Source organism: Melitaea cinxia, chromosome 17 (assembly GCF_905220565.1).
Source record: "Melitaea cinxia chromosome 17, ilMelCinx1.1, whole genome shotgun sequence".
In the NCBI taxonomy this organism is placed as follows: domain Eukaryota; kingdom Metazoa; phylum Arthropoda; class Insecta; order Lepidoptera; family Nymphalidae; genus Melitaea; species Melitaea cinxia.
This window is the reverse complement of record NC_059410.1, coordinates 12,075,709-12,097,159: the sequence shown is the minus strand read 5'-3', so window position 1 is coordinate 12,097,159 and position 21,451 is coordinate 12,075,709. Positions and strand designations below refer to the sequence as shown.

Sequence of the window (21,451 nt, the reverse complement as noted above, 5' to 3'; positions counted from 1 at the left end):
AACTCTCTCTCTCTTTCCAACTTCACTAACTTATATCTCCATCTCAACTTCCGTTCGCTTCGTTACGATTTTAGTGGGCAGTGTACTAGTGTACCTAAAGTGGTAGCGGCGAGCCACTTTTTTCTTAACGAGAATTAAACACTATAGTTTTTATGAGGGGCTTGCGCAGCAGCAGTCTCAGGACTATCAGGCTATTGCGCTGGTAAGTGCGGGGTCGATTTCCGTAAATCGACAACATTTGCATGTGCCAGTTTGTGATAGTCTGATGCTCCATGGTCTGGGCGTTAGTGTTTGTATATTATGTATGTTTTCCGGCACCCGACAAATAAGTAAGTAAATATTAGTGGAGGGGAGGCGTTTATAATTTAATAAGCCAACAACTTCTTGAGTTAACTATATTGTCATAGATTATTTAATATCAATCGCTGTGATAGTTAAAAAATAAACAGATACAAAATTTAATTTATTTAATAACATCAATTGACTAACTTACAACTATTATTTCTTACAAAATTATATGCTGTTTAATTGTATATTAATTTTTATGAGACATTTATTTTAAGAAACGTGTAAATATAAAAAAATTATTGATATAAAGGTTTAGGATAATGACTTAAATATTCTCAGATTATTTTTAACACTTTATTTTTTCAACGTATGTATGGGGGTTTACAAATAAATTTTGGCAAATAAAGTTATTATTTCGAATGTAATCGAAATGTGATATTTCAAATTCTACAAATAATATTATTCAAGTAATTTGTAACATTATTAATAGCACCTGTTATTATATTTCGTGACGGTTTGAAGTATTTAACAATATTCACAACTTTAATTGACAATACTATGAATTTAAACTATGTCTAATTTTATAATATAAAATTTATTACTAGTATATTATTGCTGGAAATTCATTTAATTTTGGAATGTATAGTTCATGTAAACATCGCTTAATTTTATGTTTTGCACATAATGAAAAAAATCAAAGTACAGATAGTAGTTATAGTAATAACCCAAAACCTTTTTATAATCTGTAGAGAAATCATAAAAAAAAAACTTTATTTCGTCTTAAGTTGTATTAGACACTAATATTGCTAAAAATAATATTTATCGAATTCATTTTAATTAAATTATGATAATCGTATTTATATTTGTGTTTTAAATTGAATGATTATTTTTGTAATGAGCTAGATGATAGATGCCTACATAGAAACATTTAAAACCAAAAGAATTTTTTTAATAAATATTAAATAACTACATTGCTATGGTCACATTCGAACTACATAATTTTTTGTACTTAAATAATTCATAATAATTACTTTATATTTTATATATAGATGCCATAGACATTTGTATAGTTTAATCTATTTTAGAACTTGGCACCAGAATGGCGGGAAAAATATATCGGTGAGTTAAAAAATTAAATGAGATTATATTATTGAGCAAAATAAGTATTCTTCAAAGTAATCAATAATCAAATTTATAAAAACAATTTAATGAAAACAATGTCTGAACTAATAAATAATTGTTATTAAGAACCTGAAGAAACTGAATATCTCTTAGTTTTACCTAGCTTATGAATAAGTAGTTGCATTTAATACATGCAGTTTATTAATATAGATCACTCAGTAACTTTTTTGTTATACATTTAAAAAAAAATTAAAGGAGTTAGATAATAACTGTGACAGACAACATTAAAATTTAAATAGAAGTAAAGACAATAATCGAGATACGATTTTTTAAATCTATATAAAAACTATTAATTTTAAACCACAACTCGCTGCTTTTTTTCTAATATCATTTTTGAACATTATTTTTCGAGACACAATTAATAATGTAAGTAATAATCAAAGGTGAAGTGTTTTATTAGAAAATTAATTGTTTTTAATCCTGATTAAGAGAAGATTAACGTTAAACAGTAAATTTTATAATATCAGCCAGGAAGACAATTTCAATTTCATTAAATTCACTTTAATATCTATATTTTTCTACTTATAAATACTTATTAATAGTTACAGTTATGTTTTATTAACATTATTATCATCAATAAGTACATAATATCTAATTTATTATGATACATTATTACAGGAAATAATAAATTATTTTACGAATAATTTCATGGTGAATTAAATAAGAAATATATTGAAATGAAAAAAAAAGAAGACTAGAGTTACTGAGAAACGTGGTTAAACATAAAATTAAAAGTTAAATTAAAAAAAATTCATATACCAAAACGTGTTTCTAATATTTTATTTAGATTATTAAATTACTTATTCAAGACTTCATTACTCCATTCTCTATAGTTTCAAGCAATTATAAAAGTACAAATCAGCAACATTTTTTAATTAATGTTGAAGTTTTAAGAATATTTAGTTAATGTTGAAGTAATAAATTCATAATTTTTCACAAAAATATTCATCATATCAAACTTACCATAAATCACTTGATTCCAATTCACAAATTAAATAATATTGACGAATGATTACGATCAAGACACATTGAAATTAAATCAAATCGCTAGTACTATTAGTTTTTTCAGTTGTCTTTTTTTATTAACATTATACAAAACTTTATAACTGGATTACGATATGGCACAATTGGAGGCCGGATCTTCTCGCGGGGGTAGCGCTGGTCTCGGCGTTGTTAAGACTTCTGCTGTTTCTGGTTCAGGCATAGTGATAGGGGAATCTTTTCTTACTGACTGTTTGGACACTTCTTGAGCCTTTTGGGGAGGGGGTAATTTGGGTTCCTGGGGGAGCTTTTGTTCGGTTAGAGAATTGGTGCTCGGGGTTCGGGCGCGAGATTGGGCTAAGGAGATACGGCGCTCCCGTATGTTAATGATCGATGTCAGATAAGGAATCTGGTTGCTAATCGCCACCATGAACGGTTTGTAGCCGACGCTGAAAAGTAATTAGTTTGTCTTATTAATGGCAAATGAGTTTATTGCTCTTTAATTATAAAAAAAGTATTTGATGTATAATTATAAGAACTTATTCTTGAAAAGGTTTACTAAAGATGTAAGTAAGATGATCTTTCTATATTGGTCTTCTGTGGGAATTTTATAATGTTACTAACTGACCCCGCAAACGTTGTTTTGCCATATATTTTATTAACCTTCTCAACCCCCCAACCTTATAACTTAGGGGAATGAAAAATAGATGTTGGTCGATTCTCAGACCTACCCGATACGCACACAAAATGTCATAATATTTTATTAACCATCTTAACCCCCCCCCCCCCTATAACTTAGGGGTATGAAAAATAGATGTTCAATTCTCAGACCTACCCGATATGTATGCAAAATTTCATGAGAATCGGTCAAGCCGTTTCAGAGGAATTTAACTACAAACACAGCTACACGAGAATTTTATATATTTGATATTGACAGGAAATAGAAGGGAAGACTTATCAGGGCTAAAATATGGATAATGTGAAACTTATAATATTTGCTAATGCGCCCTCACAGCGCAGCATTGCCAGCGCTTCACTCACCACTCGGCGTCACTCCAGGCGCGCAGCTCCAGCAGCGCGGCGCGCAGCCGGCGCGCAGCCGCCAGCGACACGTCGGGCCCGCGCGCGGCGCCCACGCAGCGCAGCACGGCCAGCGCGTCGCGCAGCGCCACCGCCACCACCAGCGCCCACTCGGCGCAGCTCGCCTCCGTCATCAGCTGCAGCAGGTACCTGCGCCGGCACGGACTGTATTCGGACTTCGCGGCCAGAGAACGAGGGCTAATAATACTGCTTCAAATCTTTCTAGTCGTCGAGCGAGTTGGAGCCTGCAATACTGTCACACGCTCGAATACGGAACGCACACGAGCCTCACCTGAGCTGCACGTGCGCCGCGTGGTCGCCGCGCTCGGCCTGGTGCTGGTGCAGGCGCTCCATGAGCGCGGCGTAGCGCCGCTCGTCGGGCGAGCCCGCGTCGCCGCCGTCGCCCGCGCCCCACGCCACGCCGCCGCCCTCCGCCACGCTGCCCTCGCCCACCGAGCTGCTCGCCGATGGCAGTACAAATACCTTTACTACTGTACTGTTTTTTTTAAACGATTATCGAAAATTTTGTACTGCGTTGATATCGGTGCATGTAATCGACATAGAGTCCGTTTCACACAAACGCTGTAGTTATACATGTACATTCAGTTGACACAACAACTACCTGCGCGTATCACGTGTTTTAGTGAGTGAACCAGACGATATTGTTTGTGAGTCAGTCATGGTCGACATGTAACCTGTAGTTAAACGTACTAACGCCCTTTACAATTTACAGAACAACAAATTATATACAATTTTTTTTAATCGTTTAAAAAATTTTGATTGCAATAGATCACATAATAAATTGCCCAGACAATATTAAGTTCAATAGGAATTCATGTCTCTCCAGTGTACGCGATAAACATTTTTAATGAGTTCAAAATAATATAATAAAAAGTGTAGCCGCACCGGGCAAGCTCACCTGAGCGGCGCGGGCGACAGCGGCGCGCCGGGCGCCAGCGGCAGCGCGTTCCGCAGCGACAGCGACACGTAGCCGCTGTCGCCGCACAGGCTGCCGTCCGCCGCCGGGCTGCTGGGCGCTGCGGGCGCAGGGTTCGTGAGGGGTTTACTACATATAGCTGCTGGGGAGTCTCTTCTAATTTACACTTCACACTTTACTAACTCTAACCGATGTCATCACTCCTTTTATTTCAAACAGATTGGGAATAATAATCGATTACACAAAAAAAAAAACATTTTAGTGATTCATTACAAACTAGGGATTATTCAAAAAAAAAAAAAAAAATGAGTCGGTACAACATCCAAAAAAATGAATTATAATTTATAACAAAAAAAATACCCTAAAAACGGGTATTAAAATTAAAAACTAAAATTTGACATTCGAACATGCTCGTGACCCCCTGCCGCCGTATCGCTAGCCGCGCTAGCCGTACTGACCGGGCACGACGCTGGTCTTGCGCGGCGGGTAGTCGGCGTCCTGCGGCGCGGGGTAGGGCCAGCGGAAGTCCTCGTGCAGGCGGCGCAGGCAGGCCACGGCCGCGTCCACGCGCGCGGCGCGCTCGCGCTCGCCCGCCAGCCACGCCACCAGGTGCAGGTCCAGCGCGGCCGCCAGCCGGCCCAGCGCCTGCAGCCGCGCCGTCGCCAGCAGCTGGCGCGCGTGCCGCTGGATCATCACGTCGATGAAGAACTCCTCCGCCGTGCCGCCGTACGACTCGCTAGAACGTTACCTTTCGTTATCGTATACCGTTACCGGACATAAGAATCAAATAAATAAAAATTATACAAATAAATGGAGGAGGGAGTGGTATGTAACTATATTTCTTATTGGGAACACAATATGACCATGTTTAGGTCCCGAAATTTCGGCCTTACATCAAACGCCTCGGTCACGCAGTGCGCACCCGTGACGATGTGATACCAATAATAAAGCGGCCAAGTGCGAGTCGGACTCGCCCATTAAGGGTTCCGTAGCAGCAAGTAACAATATAAAAGTTCTTGTAGTTCGTTGTAACTTTGATCGATGTTTTAATAATAGCATATTTTTTAGAATGAACGGTTTATGCATAAGGTTTATGTTTATGAAATTAAATGTTTTTTTTCTTCTTCTTATATTTGAGTTGATTGAATGAAAGGTAAATTGCGGTTTACGATTTATAACGTATCAAAAAAAAAAAAAACTATTTACTAGATCTCGTTCAAACCAATGTTCGGTGGAAGTTTGCATGGTAATGTACATCATATATGTTTTTTAGTTTTATCATTCTTTTATTTTATAAGTTACAGGGGGTGGGACACATTTTACCACTTTGGAAGTGTCTCTCACGTAAACTATTCAGTTTAGAAAAAAAATTATATTAGAAACCTCAATATCATTTTTGAAGACCTATCCATAGATTCCCCACGTTAGGGTTTGATGAAAAAAAATTTTTGAGTTGCAGTTCTAAGTATGAGGAACCCCAAAATTTATTGTTTTTTTTTTTTCTATTTTTGTATGAAAATCTTAATGCGGTTCACAGAATACATCTACTTGGCAAGTTTTAACAGTATAGTTTTTAGTTTCGGAAAGAAGTGGCTGTGACATACGGACGGACAGACAGACAGAGATGACGAATCCATAAGGATTTCGCTTTTTTCCCATTTGGCTACGGAACCCTAAAGAAGAGGGTAAACAGAGTAGTCCCGTTGAAGAGAGAAGTGCGGAGGCGCACCGGTCGCTGCGCGCCGGCACGGACTTCTTGCGCTGCACGGCGGCGGCGGCGGCGCTGCGGCGCGGCGCGGGCGGGGACGGCTCGCGCGGCGCCGCCGTCGTGCTGAAGCTGCGGCCGCGCGCCGCGCCCAGCTGCGGGCACACGGTCACTGGAGGCCTGGCGGCTCGCGTCGTCCTTACTGTTACTAGCCACGAAACTACTTTTTGACGTGCAGATTTCGAATTCATTTTTTTTAGTGGACTTTCCGATTTTAATAAATCTTAATAATTACATGAAATAATAACAATTACTTTTTACCGATTAATTTTCTTTTTTTAGATTTTATTTCATAGAACTTGTTTGGTAAATTTTATATTTACAATTACAGTTTTACGCCGCGTTGGCGCGACGGTCACAGCACTGGTTTGTGAATGTTGCACTGGCTGTGGCGGAGTTCGATCCCCGCACATGACAAACATTTCTATTGGCCATACAGATGCGTGCCGTGGTCTGGGTGTTTGTGCAGTCCTTGTGGGTCTCCCCACCGTGCCTCGGAGAGCACGTTAAGCCGTCGGTCCCGGTTGTTACCATGTACACCTGATAGCGATCTTTACTCATAGTAGAGAATATATCCGCCAACCCGCATTGGATCAGCGTGGTGGATTAAACTCTGATCCTTCTACTACATGGGGAAAGAGGCCTATGGCTCACTCAGCAGTAGAATGTTACAGATTGAAGCGATATAGTCGTCCTAACACAGGAGGCGCTGTGCATCAGTAGCTTTTTCACAAATCCAAAAGATAGTGTTAGATATTAAAATAAGCATGGAAAGAGGCCTATGCCCAGCAGTGGGATATTACAGGCTAAAGCTTCATAATCTATTATGCTAGATAAATGAACATAATAGGCATACAATTACTTATTCAATAATGTTTCATTAAATTTATCTACAAACCGATTTTATATTTTACTTATAAAGTCCGCAACAGCCTTACCTGCATGCTTCCCAATATAACGGACAAGTCTTCTGCGTTCGGAGTGACTGTCTGCGACTGTACTATTTGCCCATATTTAGTTTGAACATTAATCGAATTTCTCGGTGAGTCTACATCGTTTGGATCTGAAACACAAAATGTCAAAAAAATTTAAATTATTACGCTTTTTACCTATATATTAGGTTAAGTAATGTAGTTACAACTATGCATAAAAGTTCAATAGACAAAATTATGGTTAGGTTAGATTAGGTAGCAATGAACCCTAGATAGTTTTCTGACCATTTTTTTTTTAAATATAAAACATTTAAAAGAAACAAATAATCTATTTCTAGACATTCACCAATAGCTCTCAGGAAGCGAACAAGATCTCGCGCCAGATCCCACCGTTCCTCTTGTAACGCCGTGTCCAACAACTGCGTCGCCAGCTGCCTGCTCACCGTCGAACTTTCTAGATTCTACCAAAAATATTTTTATTAATATTAAACTCAGACTTTTATAAAGTTCAACATTATAGTAAAACTATATTTGCTCATACTCTCAATTCATATAAATAAAAAATAGATATTGAACCTTAAGCTATAATTTTTTTTAACGTTTACATATCTTACTGTATACAAAATGTAATTGTAACTTTGTTTTTTTTTTTGTCAAACATAAGATATCTGCTGTGTGGCTACGTCAGGACAGAATAGAGCCACCCCCTGTCTTTCCGTGGGTGTCGTAAAGGACCACTAAGGGATAACACAGTTCCACTACCACCTTGGAATTTTTAAAGCCGACCGTTGGCGGGATAACCATCCAACTGCTGGCATTGAAATACACAGGCCGAAGACGGGTAGCAGCGTCGTCGGTGCGACAAAGCCAGTACTGCGGTCACCAACCCGCCTGCCTAGCGTAGTGACTATGAGCAACACACATGAGTTCACGTCGTTTTTGGCGCGAATTTGGGTAGGCCTATGTGTATGTATGAAGTAATGATGATGATAAGATACCTGTAATATGATAAGATATGAAGCAGCTGTATCCAACATCTTGCGCTGCAGACATTCTTGGAACAACTCCTTGGGCTTGCCGGCCGCGGAGAACAAATACGCCCACAACGCTATCTCTGTTTTCCTCGCACATTGTACCACCGTCTAATATACATAAAATATATTCAATAGGCATAAAAGTTTAGTACATTTTTTTTGTATGATGAACAATTAAATTGTAATTAATAGATATCTAAAAGCTATAACGGAATCGTACATCGCAGCGGCAGCTCACCTGCAGGTAGACGGGGAACTCGTGAACGAACTCGATGACGCTGGGCAGCTGCGCGTCGGGCAGCGGCTCCTTGCTGGTGGCCTCCTCCTCCAGCACCTCGTGCAGCAGCAGCTCCAGCGAGTGCGGGAAGTACGGCAGCGCGGCGCACGAGCGCGCGATCTCCCACGCGTGGTAGCCCAGGTTGCGGCGGAGCAGCTGGCGCAGGATCTGGTGCAGGTACACCTGGCTCTGTGGGGCATTCGTTCGTGGCCGTTCACTCCTCGGTACACGAATATTTCGATTTGGGAAATCCTTAATATGGAACATTTCGAAATCATTACTGCATTTGAAAAAAGATCCATTCATATGTAGTGTTTAGGAATCATTGCTGCACGAATATTTGCATTCGGAAAAAGGTTTTTTTTTTTTTAATATGGAGTATTTGGGAATTATTGCTTTACGAACATTTACATTTAGAAAAGTTTTCTTATTATGAAAGATTTGGTAAACTTGATTATTTTTGTAAGCGTGATACTCTGAGAGTGATAATTTTAACATAATTTCAGTTTTATTGAAATTAAATTATTATTAATTTTTTAACATAAGGCGTAGTATTTTATACGGGGTAACATAATTCTTATAGCAAGATTTCTTAATTATGATTAGGTATTCGGTACGAGTTTTTTTTTAACACTTCACTCTCAATGAGCCCATTAGACCCCTATTAGGATTTGCTCCTGCTTCAAACCACGGTAAACATCTGTATGGTCGATAGAAATGTTTGCTATGTTCGGGAATCGAGCCCGCGACCACCAGCGCAACAGCCATAAACCAGTACTATGACCTCTGCGCCAACGTTTCGTAGTTTCTTGATGTCGTTAATTTAACTCTTGATCAGTGAATTATTTAATGTATATTGTACATGGTAACAACCGGGACCGACGGCTTAACGTGCTTTCCGAGGCACGGTGGGGAGATCCACAAGGACTGCATAAACACCCAGACCACGGCAAACACCTGTATTTTTACGCAAAATATGTTAAATTCGGTTCAAATAATTATTAATAATTCTATACAAAAAATTCTTCAAAAAAATTAAATATTTACCAACAAAAAAATGTATCATACCGTTCTGTTTATGACACAAAACGGCAAAGAAAACACCGAGTTTGAGTCAGAAGCGTATAGTGCTGTGTCGTTTTCAGCTCCCAGAAGGATTGCATCATCAAAGAGGATCGCTGAAAGACAAAAATATATTAACTTTTTTTTTTAAATAATAAAAACGTTTTTTTACTTAAAAGGTACACTCCCCCGCCCGGTGCTCTGACTATCTCACTCGTCACAGGAATGTAACACTAGAAAGATTGAGGTAATTCCTCAGTTGGGCCGCTCCAGACTTTCGACAGCAGGATATGTCCCGCTGCGGCCGGAGATGCCGGTAGGGAAGAGCACCAAATATCGATATATCGATATTTTTTTCAAATCTATCTATCTATATTTTGAAATTAAAATATAGATATTTAATATAGAATAAAATATAGAAATTTAATATCGGCGATATTTTTAATTTCAAAATATCGATAATCGATATTTATTTTTGAATATCGAAGTCGAGAAAAAATCGATATATCGAAATATCGATATTTTTTATTCAGTATATATCGATATTTTTTAAAAATATCGATACGATATATATCGATTTTATTTTCATTTGGCCATCCCTAGCCGCCTATGAACTTACTGAGCGGGTATATGTCGAGGTGGAAGGGCAGCATGATCCGCTTGGCCATGAAGGTGTGGCGCGCGGGGTCGGCGCGGCGCGCGGGCTCGCGCGGCGCCAGCGGCAGCCACACGCGCGCGCCCAGCGCGCCGCACCACAGCCACAGCGCGCGCGCCAGCTGGCTGCGCGCGCCCGCGCCGCCGCCCGCCCACACGCTCTCCACGCACGACGCCAGCACCGTCGCCGGCAGGCAGCTGTACGCCTGCCCCGCCACAGTTACTCATAATAAACGGCCATACTCGCCGGCCCCCCTAAGATTTACTACCGTGTCGTAGTGCACAGCCACAAACGCCTACACCACGGCAGACATGTATATGGTCAAAAGAAATGTATGAATACCTAGCTCAATTTTCTGTTTTTGTTTTCTTTTATAAAATTCAGTTCCAATTACTAAGTAGGTCACAGCTTATCTAATAGATAACGTTTGTTCATTAAATTTCACTATAATTTATTGCAAAATTAAACAAATATTCGCATACTTAGCGCATACAAATTAATTAAATACATTTAGTAGCTGCAATATTCAAATTAAAAGAATTGCGATATCATGAAAACCTCGAAGCGTATTAGGTTACTGCTTATTCAGTTCGGAATTTTACTATACTGTAACTTAAATTAATGAATAACTTTGAGTACAATAATTTGTAATTAAATAAAAAAATATTATATTATTTATTAGTAATGTATCTAAAATTATTTAATGGTAATTATTTCAAACTGTTTTGCTGGTTTCATAATTTTATTCTATTCAAGTTCAGTCAAAAGAATTCAAGTGCAAGAAGGATTGGATAATTTACGTGATGTAATAAAAACACGTCAAATTAATGTTATATTATCCGGCATCCGTCGCGTGCCAACACACACTATTGGATGATAGGTCCGTTTATCGACATCCTATTAACATTGCACGCCACGAGTAGGCGCAATTAGAGCAAATCGTCACTTATATACGAATATTGCATCAGATGTGTCATGCTTCATTACGTTTTCTTATTTTCAGTAATAACCTACATAATAATTACAGAAAATTGTTAATATTACATAATACTTTAAATACATATAGATATCTATGGCATAATGACTAATGATTATTGAACATCGGTTAAAATTGACTGTACCGACGGCTGGATCCTGAGGAGGAAGTTCTGGTGCATTATTTATACATTTTCACCAGCCGAAGGTTCTATGAAAATCAGGAAGGCTGATGCAAGCGCTAGTGTTATGTTACTGGTAGCGGTGATCGAGCACGCGTGAAACATTCGACATCCGTTCAACGTCAGGACTCGAAGGTCTCAAGCAAACCTATAAATGGAATAATTTGTTGTTTACAAATCAGTGCGTTTTTGACACCAAGTGATCAGCGTGTCTCCTTTGAAATGAAATCCTTTGTGGCGGTTCGTGGGATGTTTTATTTATACTGTAAATCCGTCTTTTGTTAGACATTTTGTTTCAATTTGGTCTTCTCTGTCATTTGCAGATAACCTGCCTACTTGCTCTGTCGGCGTCTTGCAACGCTGATGGACTGGGGGGGCTTGTTTATGCACCGGGACATTCGTCTCTAGAATACTACGTAAGTATTATTTGTAATTTTGATAATATTTTCTAACCATAACATTACAAATATGTTTATAATTTTATTACAGTCGTACCCCAAATATGCTTTCGAATATGCAGTCCGGGATCCGCACACCGGCGATAACAAAGCGCAATGGGAGAAACGAGACGGAGACGTAGTAATTGGTAATCTTTTTTGAACATTTATTAATATAAGTTAAATACATTCATTACCTTTGTGATTAGTAGAGTTATGAAAAGAAATTAACTCAACGTTTGCATTCAGGTGCATATTCACTAGTGGAGCCCGATGGCAGTTTGCGTGTAGTGGAGTATAAAGCTGACGACAAGAGCGGTTTCAATGCGATCGTGAAGCGCATCGGACCCAACCTGCACCCGGTCGCACCAGCCCCAGTTTCTATCTACAAAGCACCTTTACCAGTTCTTGGTTATAAGACAGACATACCGATCTCTGTTGGACCAGTTACTGGAATAGACAAGCTCGCTAGTGCTCCGCTCCTAACTGGATCGTACCTTGGCGGTGGTGCTATTTCTTCCGCGTCCGTCTATAAGAGTCCATCTCCTGTAATTGTGAAAGAAGTAGCTCCAATTTCTCCAGTCATTCAATCTCCAATAATTTCCGAACCAATTGTCAAAGCTCCAATATACTCCGCACCTCTATACGAGCCGTCTCTACTCCAGGCACCAATTCTTAAGAAGCCTCTATTTCTACCCGAACCTATATATCCAACATATTCTTCGCTGAAGTATCCTCTCCCAGAAAATAAACCGTTAGGCAATGCTGGACTGGAATATGCTGGACTTTATGACATAGGTCTTTTGGGCAAAGGGCTCTTGAATGAAAAATATAATTTAGACTACAAAGGATATGGTGGAATTGGATTAGATTATAAAGGTTACGGAGATTACGCTGACCTTGGATTGGGATACAAAGGAGGATACGGTCGTCGTTAATTGAAAATAAAATGTTACATTGGATTTACGTAAAAATTATATTGATGAAAAAAATATGCCGCTATCTATAATACTTGGATATGTATGCGACTTTAGTGCAATGTTATTTGCACTGTCTGATAGTTGTTGATATATAAAATGTATAAATATTAATTATTAATTTATGACATAGGTTAGTCGAACATTGTATCAACAAAAATAAAGCAATCGCCACTGTGTGGCAATTTAAACTGGTTTTTTTTTTTGTTAATAAAAAGACAAATAAATAACAATAGCTCGAATAAAAAAGTGAATACATATAGATATTGTGTTGCACAAAGTCCGATTATATTATAATTTAAAATTATTTATTCTAAATCTTCGTAACTGTTTTAATCTGTGTTGTATAAGACAGAAAACTGGTAAGAAAGTAACATGTGCCGCTAGTTTTTCAGGTGTGAAAATCATTGGCCTGTAATGATTCAACTGCATATAAGCTACACCACATAATATAGATCAATCATTGTACAATCAATTATTAACTCTCTAGGAGCAGGCCGACTTTCAATATGAATCACATTTTGATGGTAATTTGCTAAAAATAAGAAAAATTACTTAGAGAAAAATCATTCCATTTCAATCAGAACAAAAATTACTACATTGAGCTTTATTTAATTAATTATGATAGTGTTGTAAATTGAATATTATACTGTTTTAGGTCATGTGTATGCTAGAGTTATCGGCGACAGTGTGGGGAAAAGTTTTATCAAATGTCGCCGAAACCATCGTGAGTAATTTGTTTCATCTAATTAACTATAAAAAATATAAAATAATAATGTGAACAAGTTATATAAGAATTGTTTCGTTCTGCCTCTCTCAATTTGATCAAACTGTTTATCGAAATAAGTAAAAAAAATTACCGATAAATTTCTGTAAATCTAATCTTATATATAAAATTCTCGTGTCACAATGTTAGTTTACATACTCCTCCGAAAAAGCTGGACCGATTTTTATGAAATTTTGTGTACATATCAGGTAGGTCTGAGAATCGGCCAACATCTATTTTTCATACTCCTCAGTTATAAGGGGGGGGGGGGATTAAGGGGGTTAATAACATATATGGCAAATCAACGTTTGCGGGGTTAGCTAGTTACATATATTATTTTTCAGGATAATCCTCGTTACGCCTTCAATTACGCAATCAGCGATTCACATACAAAAGACAATAAGGCGCAATGGGAGGAGAGAGATGGTGACCAAGTGAATGGAGCATACTCTTTATTGGAGCCTTATGGAAATCTACGCATTGTAGAGTATTCAGCAGACGATCTAAATGGATTCAGTGCTATTGTAAAAACATTAGCAGCGAGACTCGGCACTGCGCCGCTTGACAATCATCTATTCTTACCATTAATACCAAACAATCCTTTGCTAGATCTACATAATTATGGATTCGGGGCAATACCTCTAGCTGTAAACGTCCCAAAGGTAACGGTTAGCGGTAGCAGTCTACCGTGGGATTCTAGAACAGGATCATTCGGAGGTTGGGTGCCAATCAAGGGACCTTTGCCCAAAGTTTCATATGCGACGATATACAAAAAGAGATACGTGAACGGAGTATTACATAAAATTGCGTATGGACCGATACCTCTGTCTGGTAAATCAGTAATTTTGATAAAGAAGAAACAAACTGATGATTGAAATTAAATATTAAACATACTGGCGTTACATTTACGAATTATGACGCCTTGTTGTTACGCAAATTGTCTAGTCTTAATATACTATTGTGAATAGTTTATTCACCTTGTAGATTAATCTTACTGCCAAGAAGATTTAGTTGAGCATTTTCCGGTATACTTATAAGAACCACGAAATAAGTACCTGAACATCGATTTAATAATTACAAATGTAAATATTTGCTCCAATATAATTAAAATGTATTGCTGAAGATAATGTCTTTCATTTACCATATTTACCATTTTTAAGCTTTATTGACCCGTATGAACTTGAAACCGTCATTTTTTGGGAGAATTCCAAAACCATAGGTACATAAGACGCATGACGACTAGCTTCAATCATTTTCCCTCGTAAGAGAAAAATATGTTATTAAACAATAAAAATGCGAGTATTACTTATTCTCGCAAGCGGTAGAAATCTAAATGTGATAAAACTTACATACTTACTAAAATTTTGTTTAAAACTGGACATTAAGTTGAATGATAAACGATAAGATGGTAGGTAAATAAACTACAACAAAAATAGACTTATTACCTGCCTGCCTATTACCTGAGTACCTACAAGGAGCTGAATCCAGTAAAATTAGACTCAACGTTAGTGAATCAAATTCATGTTATTTGAATGTTTATAATAAATTTGTTGTAACTTGTACAGCTAAGGTGACGCTAGACCATTTCCTTTGCCCTAAGGTTGCCTGGAAGGGATTGCTTTTTAGCGATAAGGCCGCCCTTTGTACCTAATGAATATATAGCTAAGTTTTTTATTTCTTTTTTTGCTATGTATTATTTTTATTTATGTATTATTTCTATTTTTGGTGTATTATTATTATTATTAACAATTATTGAATTATATTAAACGGCAAAAAAATCCGTAGTTTCTCTTTTAAATATTCACACAAATCAATTTATTTCGAACACTTTGTTACAATGATTATTTTATGTATGTTTGTTACTGAGATTTCTGATATAAAATAAATCGGCTGCCGTACGGTCATTATTTTATAATAAATGCGAAATTAACAAATAAAAAGAAAGAAGAAAAGACAGCGGGAGCGGAAGGCTGATTTATACAAGGATTTTTTTTAATTTGTACGATTTTATTTTTGTGTTACCCACACATTAGGAATTCTAAACATTTTTGAATATCATATCAAAAATTGACCGCTCCAGCGGGATTCGAACCCGCGTCTCCGACTGACCGTGTCGGCGCTCTAGCCAACTAAGCTATGAAGCTATGAACGATGTACCCGCTAGAGCGAAATTTATGATATGATAATTTTTATTTTCGGTTTAAGCGAACCGTGGCGCCGTCTATAGTGAGTTCTTTACAGAGACCCGTAACTATTCAAAGTTTCAATATTACAATGAAAATCTTTGACAGGAGACGACACCATGCTATTTTTAATATGTACGATTTTATTTTTGTGTTACCCACACATTAGGAATTCTAAACATTTTTGAATATCAGTCGACACGGTCAGTCGGAGACGCGGGTTCGAACCCCGCTGGAGCGGTCAATTTTTTTTAATCATTTAATTAAATCCTACACACATCAGCCTATTGCCACTGCTAGACATTGGCCACTCACAAGTTCGCGCCAAAAATGTCGTGAACTCACATAGTCACCACGCTGGACAGGCGGGTTGGTGACCGCAGGACTGGCTTTGTTGCACCGAAGACGCTGCTGCCAATCTTCGGCTTGTGTATTTCAAAGCCAGGAGTTGGTTGGTTATCCCGCCATCGGTCGGCTTTTTAAGTTCCAAGGTGGTAGTGGAACTATGGTATCCCGTAGTCGCCTCTTACGACACCCACGGAAAGATAGGGGGTGGCTATATTCTGTAATGCCATAACCACACAGCCATGCAGCCATAATTAAATCCTATGAATTCTTAAATAAATACGACTTTATTTAAACTAAGTAACATTGTCGAACGATTTCGAGTTCGAACTGATTGTTGACATTAAAATAATATTAAAAGTAAATTATCTTATTTCATAATTCTTATGCGTTCAGTATATTGGGTAACGTATCACGGCCGTCAAAGGATTAAACAAATATATAATAAAAAATAATAAATAGTAGAATATTAAAATAAACGGATAACTATTATATATAATTCCACGACGACGCGTTGGCGTAACGGTCACAGCACTGGTTTGTGGCTGTTGCGCTGACGGTTGCGGGTTCGACCCCCGCACATGGCAAACATCTGTATTGGCAATACAGATGTTTGCCCATACAGATATTGGCCGTGGTCTAGGTGCTTGTACAGTCGTTGTGGGTCTCCCCCCCGTGCTTCGGTGAGCACGTTAAGCCGTCGGTCCCAGTTGTTATCATGTACACCTGATAGCAATCGTTACTCATAGTAGGGAATATATTCGCCAACCCGCATTGGAGCAGCGTAGTGGATTAAGCTCTGATCCTTCTCCTACGTGGGGAAAGAGGCCTATGCCCAGCCGTGGGATATTATAGGCTGAAGCGAACTATTATAATTGAATTATTATTACTATGTTTATTGAAATGTAGAAAATTCGTAAAACAAGTTAATGTAATTTAAAATATTAAAGACGAAGGTTATTTACACGTTCGGTTTTAACAGTTGAGAGCGGAAATTGGACGTGCTCTGATATTGCACTAAATTAGCTGATTATTTCAACTGCTCATGTATCCTGATTTTTGAAAATTTAACTTAAAATTTATTTAATATAATTTAATATTTATATCAATCATTTCAGAACATTTTTAACGAAAATCACTTCAGAACATTCAACAATTTCTCACGGCACGTAAAGGAAAACGTTTAAAAGGGAAATTTCGTTATTAATTTAATGTTCTTTTAGAAATATATATATGCAGAGTAGAACGATTACGTCTGCACAGTCATGCCTGACTAAGCTGAGGATAGAACTTGTCCATTATTCTAATTACAAATTTGTTCTACTTACATGATATTAATGTCATTTGAATAATAAAGCTATTTCGTCTGGTATTGACTGAACATAAACAATTTTTTTTTTTTTTATGAAATATTATTTAAATATTGTTAGTTTTACAGAACAAGTTATACGCCTTTAATTGAGTACAATGAGGGAGCATTGCCGACCAAACTGAAATCAAACGATCCGTAGAAAATAGGAGTTCTGATAAAAAACCGGAGTGCGACTTGGTCGAATAATTAGTGTAGTATAAATATACTGGTATGCAATGTCATAGGCACAGTGCACTTCGTTTGCTTACAGGAATACATCGTCAGAAAAATGAATTCGTATTTGGTGGTAAATGTCAAAGTTTACAATCAAATTTTTATTCACTTTATATTACTATGGCAAATTTTTTTCATTTGTCTTTAAGACGTTTCTTCATTTGTCATTGTTCTTTTCAGGTTTCCTGCTTTTTTGCGCTCTGCGCCGTGGCAGTTGCCAACCCGCCTGCTCTTTTATCCTATGCCGAAGTGGGAAGCATTGTAAGTTAACAGTTACATTGAGAATAATATAATTTTTTAATAATACTATATCATACAGCGTTGAAAACGATCCAAATTTAATAAATTTAACACTCTTACAGCCAAATCCCAATTATGAATTCAATTACGCGGTGAACGATCCATCGACGGGAGACAACAAAGCACAATGGGAGTCTCGCAACGGAGATGTTGTTCGAGGAGCCTACTCGTTGGTGGAGCCCGATGGAAATGTGAGGATCGTAGAATATACCGCTGATTCCGTTAGAGGTTTTAACGCCGTCGTCAAGAGGACAGGACCCAATGTACATTCCGTGGGAGTCGTCGCAGAACCCGTAGCTATAGTTAAGCAGCCTATTATTGAAGCTGCACCTATTATACCGATCGCTAAGCAGATTATCGAGCCTGTTGCACCTATTGTAGCTAAGCCGATTTATGAGGATGTTGATGACATCGCACCACACGGAGCACCTATTTACGGATCTTATGATGGTTATGGACATGATGGTTATGGACATGGTGGTTATGGACATGACGATTACGGTCTTATCCAGCCAGCATCTTTAGAAGGCATCGACCACGGACCAATGTTTGCACCAGCCAAGGGATACTATGCAGCTCCCGCTCCATGGGTCTCCCTCAGCGGTACCAGCTACGGGTCTAAGGGGAAAATAGTCCGCAGATGGGTCGCTGGTCCCATTTCGTTAGATGGAAAGACACTGACAATTAAAACTAAGAACTGAGATAGATTAAGTAGTCATTAATAATAGCTTTTATATTATGCTATAACAACTTCTATGTGTATAGGTAACCTTGTAAGTTACTCACGACTCTAGTGTATTCTTGCATTAGGAAAATAAATGCAAAATTACATGTTGGGTCATTAGAAGTTAAGCTGACTGATTGTATCTCCGTAGCAATGAAGTGTGCCTGAATATTTTTGTACTTTTGCCACTGTAAATAAACTATTTCATAAAATATATATTTTATTTTAATTATTAATATTGTTAAGAAACATTTTATTTATTTATTTTGCCAGGATATGGTATGCAAGGCGTCAAATTTAAAAGTTTATCCAACATATTCTACCGATTTTTTCAGTGTGCAAATATTAGTTCAACACAAACAATTCTATTTTTAATTTATTAATATTAAAATAAATACGTTTGCGTGTCCTTGCCCACTTCATTACGATTTTTTTTCACGGTTTTAAACTAACCTGTATCGATAAAATAGTAAAAAAATGAATAATAGCATGATTAAATTAATTAAGAAAGGAAGTGATACGTAAAATAAAGTCCAATTAGATACACATTACAGTATTTACGTAGCAAAATAATTAAAGCATACTTCAATAACACATTACATAATAAGAGCCAATATTTCGTAAAAAAATTACGTGGATTACGAGACGATCGTTATCGTTAATTACAGCTGATTATAGTTTTCAGTTTAAGGAGTTTAAGTATTGAAGTCGGTAATAATTCACATACATGATGACCTTTTTTTAGTTGTTGTTCGCAAAAATATCTTAATTTTTAATATAAACTTTTTTTAGGTGCTTTTGTTTTAAAGTACACGTAAAAAGTAAAGTATCATAGTTAGTCAATTAGACTAGGCGAGAAATGATTAACTATAGTAAAAGGAGGTAAATAAGACTTCCAGCCTCAAAACTGAGTGTGTAGCTAATATTTAAAAATTAAAAATTTAACTGAAATTGTCCTTGGTGAGTCTAAATTACTTAAATTTAAAAAATTGTACACATCACACATCACATCTGTTTTAATATATATTATGTACATTTTTTTGAAGTAAGTGAAGAAAACTTCTTTAGAATCGTTGAGATTTTAAACTCAATGAAACGAAAATGCGCCAAGATAAAGAAACAAACACAAATGTATAGAAGAGAATGATATAGGATACATCGTACAGTATTTTATATTCTCGGTGAAAAAATATCTCGTAGGTTACTTTTCAGAAGTTTCTCTTCCGTCATGTGTAAATTGCACACATATGTACACTTTATTTATTTATTTTAATACGTTTAATTTAAACAATGGTAAATTAAAAACTCACCGGATTGTTATCTTCGTCCACATCATATTCTTCTCTCTGCACCATCATTAGTTTTCCACTTGCGTTAATTACCTGCAGACAAATTAATAGAAATTTTGCATATAAAACTTAATTAATTAATCTTTTTCTCCTTAAGGGAAATAGGTAATGGCATTTATACTTTCTAATTTTATTACAACAATGATGTATAAGTTTATTATTTTTGGTAATGATGATGTGATGAAGTTGGCAAACTACCCTACTACCCACGATATGATATGCGGAAACCGTAGCTTGCGGACGCCTTATTGGCACTTTACTCACAACAGGAACAGAGCTTGAAAAATATTTTTAAGCTGTGATTTTCTATAAGGTATTCCTCAGTCGGGGCGGGGCTTGCGGGGCGCAGAGAGCGACGTGGGGCACAGTTACCAGCGAGTCTGGCGTGGCGGGAGGGTCGGGGCGGGGCCTACGGGGCGCAGAGAGCGACGTGGGGCACAGTTACTAGCGGGTCAGGCGCGGCGGGAGGGTCAGGGCGGGGCCTGCGGGGCGCAGAGAGCGACGTGGGGCACAGTTACTAGCGGGTCAGGCGCGGCGGGAGGGTCGAGGCGGGGCCTGCGGGGCGCAGAGAGCGACGTGGGGCACAGTTACCAGCGAGTCTGGCGTGGCGGGAGGGTCGGGGCGGGGCCTGCGGGTCGCAGAGAGCGACGTGGGGCACAGTTACCAGCGAGTCTGGCGTGGCGGGAGGGTCGGGGCGGGGCCTGCGGGTCGCAGAGAGCGACGGGGGGCACAGTTATTAGCGGGTCAGGCGCGGCGGGAGGGTCGGGGCGGGGCCTGCGGGGCGCAGAGAGCGACGTGGGGCACAGTTACTAGCGGGTCAGGCGCGGCGGGAGGGTCGGGGCGGGGCCTGTAGGGCACAGTTACCAGCGAGTCCGGCACGGCGGGCGGGTCGGGGCGGGGCCTGCGGGGCACAGAGAGCGGCGTGGGGCACAGTTACTAGCGGGTCAGGCGCGGCGGGCGGGTCGGGGCGGGGCCTGCGGGGCGCAGAGAGCGGCGTGGGGCACAGTTACTAGCGGGTCAGGCGCGAAGGTCGGGTCGGGGCGGAGCCTGTGGGGCACAGTTACCAGCGAGTCCGGCACGGCGGGCGGGTCGGGGCGGGGCCTGCGGGGCACAGAGAGCGGCGTGGGGCACAGTTACTAGCGGGTCAGGCGCGGCGGGCGGGTCGGGGCGGGGCCTGCGGGGCGCAGAGAGCGGCGTGGGGCACAGTTACTAGCGGGTCAGGCGCGAAGGTCGGGTCGGGGCGGAGCCTGTGGGGCACAGTTACCAGCGAGTCCGGCACGGCGGGCGGGTCGGGGCGGGGCGAGCGCGCGAGATGCGCGGGCGGCGGGTCCTGCAGCCGGCACAGCGACGCCGACACGACGCACGCCGGGTGCGACAGCGCCGATATATCCACCGCCTGGACGCAACGCACTTCCACGTTGCCATCTGGAGGCAA

General features: G+C 39.2%; 2 protein-coding genes across 2 annotated transcripts in view; one reads left to right on the top strand and one right to left on the bottom strand.

The window, feature by feature from the left end:
• Positions 1 to 2,234: 2,234 nt before the first annotated feature.
• Positions 2,235 to 21,451, bottom strand: part of LOC123661721 (guanine nucleotide exchange factor subunit Rich) — a 31,130-nt gene continuing 11,913 nt past the window's right edge. The window contains exons 13-26 of the mRNA XM_045596666.1: positions 21,281 to 21,441; positions 19,978 to 20,049; positions 10,158 to 10,398; positions 9,545 to 9,654; positions 8,438 to 8,665; positions 8,164 to 8,307; positions 7,512 to 7,626; positions 7,172 to 7,296; positions 6,198 to 6,328; positions 4,927 to 5,204; positions 4,451 to 4,568; positions 3,824 to 3,988; positions 3,493 to 3,681; positions 2,235 to 2,900 (exon numbers count right to left, since the gene is read on the bottom strand). Coding sequence (XP_045452622.1) covers positions 2,582 to 2,900; positions 3,493 to 3,681; positions 3,824 to 3,988; positions 4,451 to 4,568; positions 4,927 to 5,204; positions 6,198 to 6,328; positions 7,172 to 7,296; positions 7,512 to 7,626; positions 8,164 to 8,307; positions 8,438 to 8,665; positions 9,545 to 9,654; positions 10,158 to 10,398; positions 19,978 to 20,049; positions 21,281 to 21,441 — 2,396 coding nt within the window. The 3' untranslated portion in view covers positions 2,235 to 2,581. The remainder of the gene's footprint in view (positions 2,901 to 3,492; positions 3,682 to 3,823; positions 3,989 to 4,450; positions 4,569 to 4,926; positions 5,205 to 6,197; positions 6,329 to 7,171; positions 7,297 to 7,511; positions 7,627 to 8,163; positions 8,308 to 8,437; positions 8,666 to 9,544; positions 9,655 to 10,157; positions 10,399 to 19,977; positions 20,050 to 21,280; positions 21,442 to 21,451) is intronic.
• LOC123661722 (cuticle protein-like) lies at positions 11,537 to 12,955 on the top strand. Its single transcript, XM_045596668.1, has 4 exons — positions 11,537 to 11,590; positions 11,674 to 11,766; positions 11,840 to 11,936; positions 12,037 to 12,955. Exons 1-4 carry the CDS (start codon positions 11,573 to 11,575, stop codon positions 12,723 to 12,725), a joined length of 897 nt encoding a protein of 298 aa, XP_045452624.1. The 5' UTR covers positions 11,537 to 11,572; the 3' UTR covers positions 12,726 to 12,955.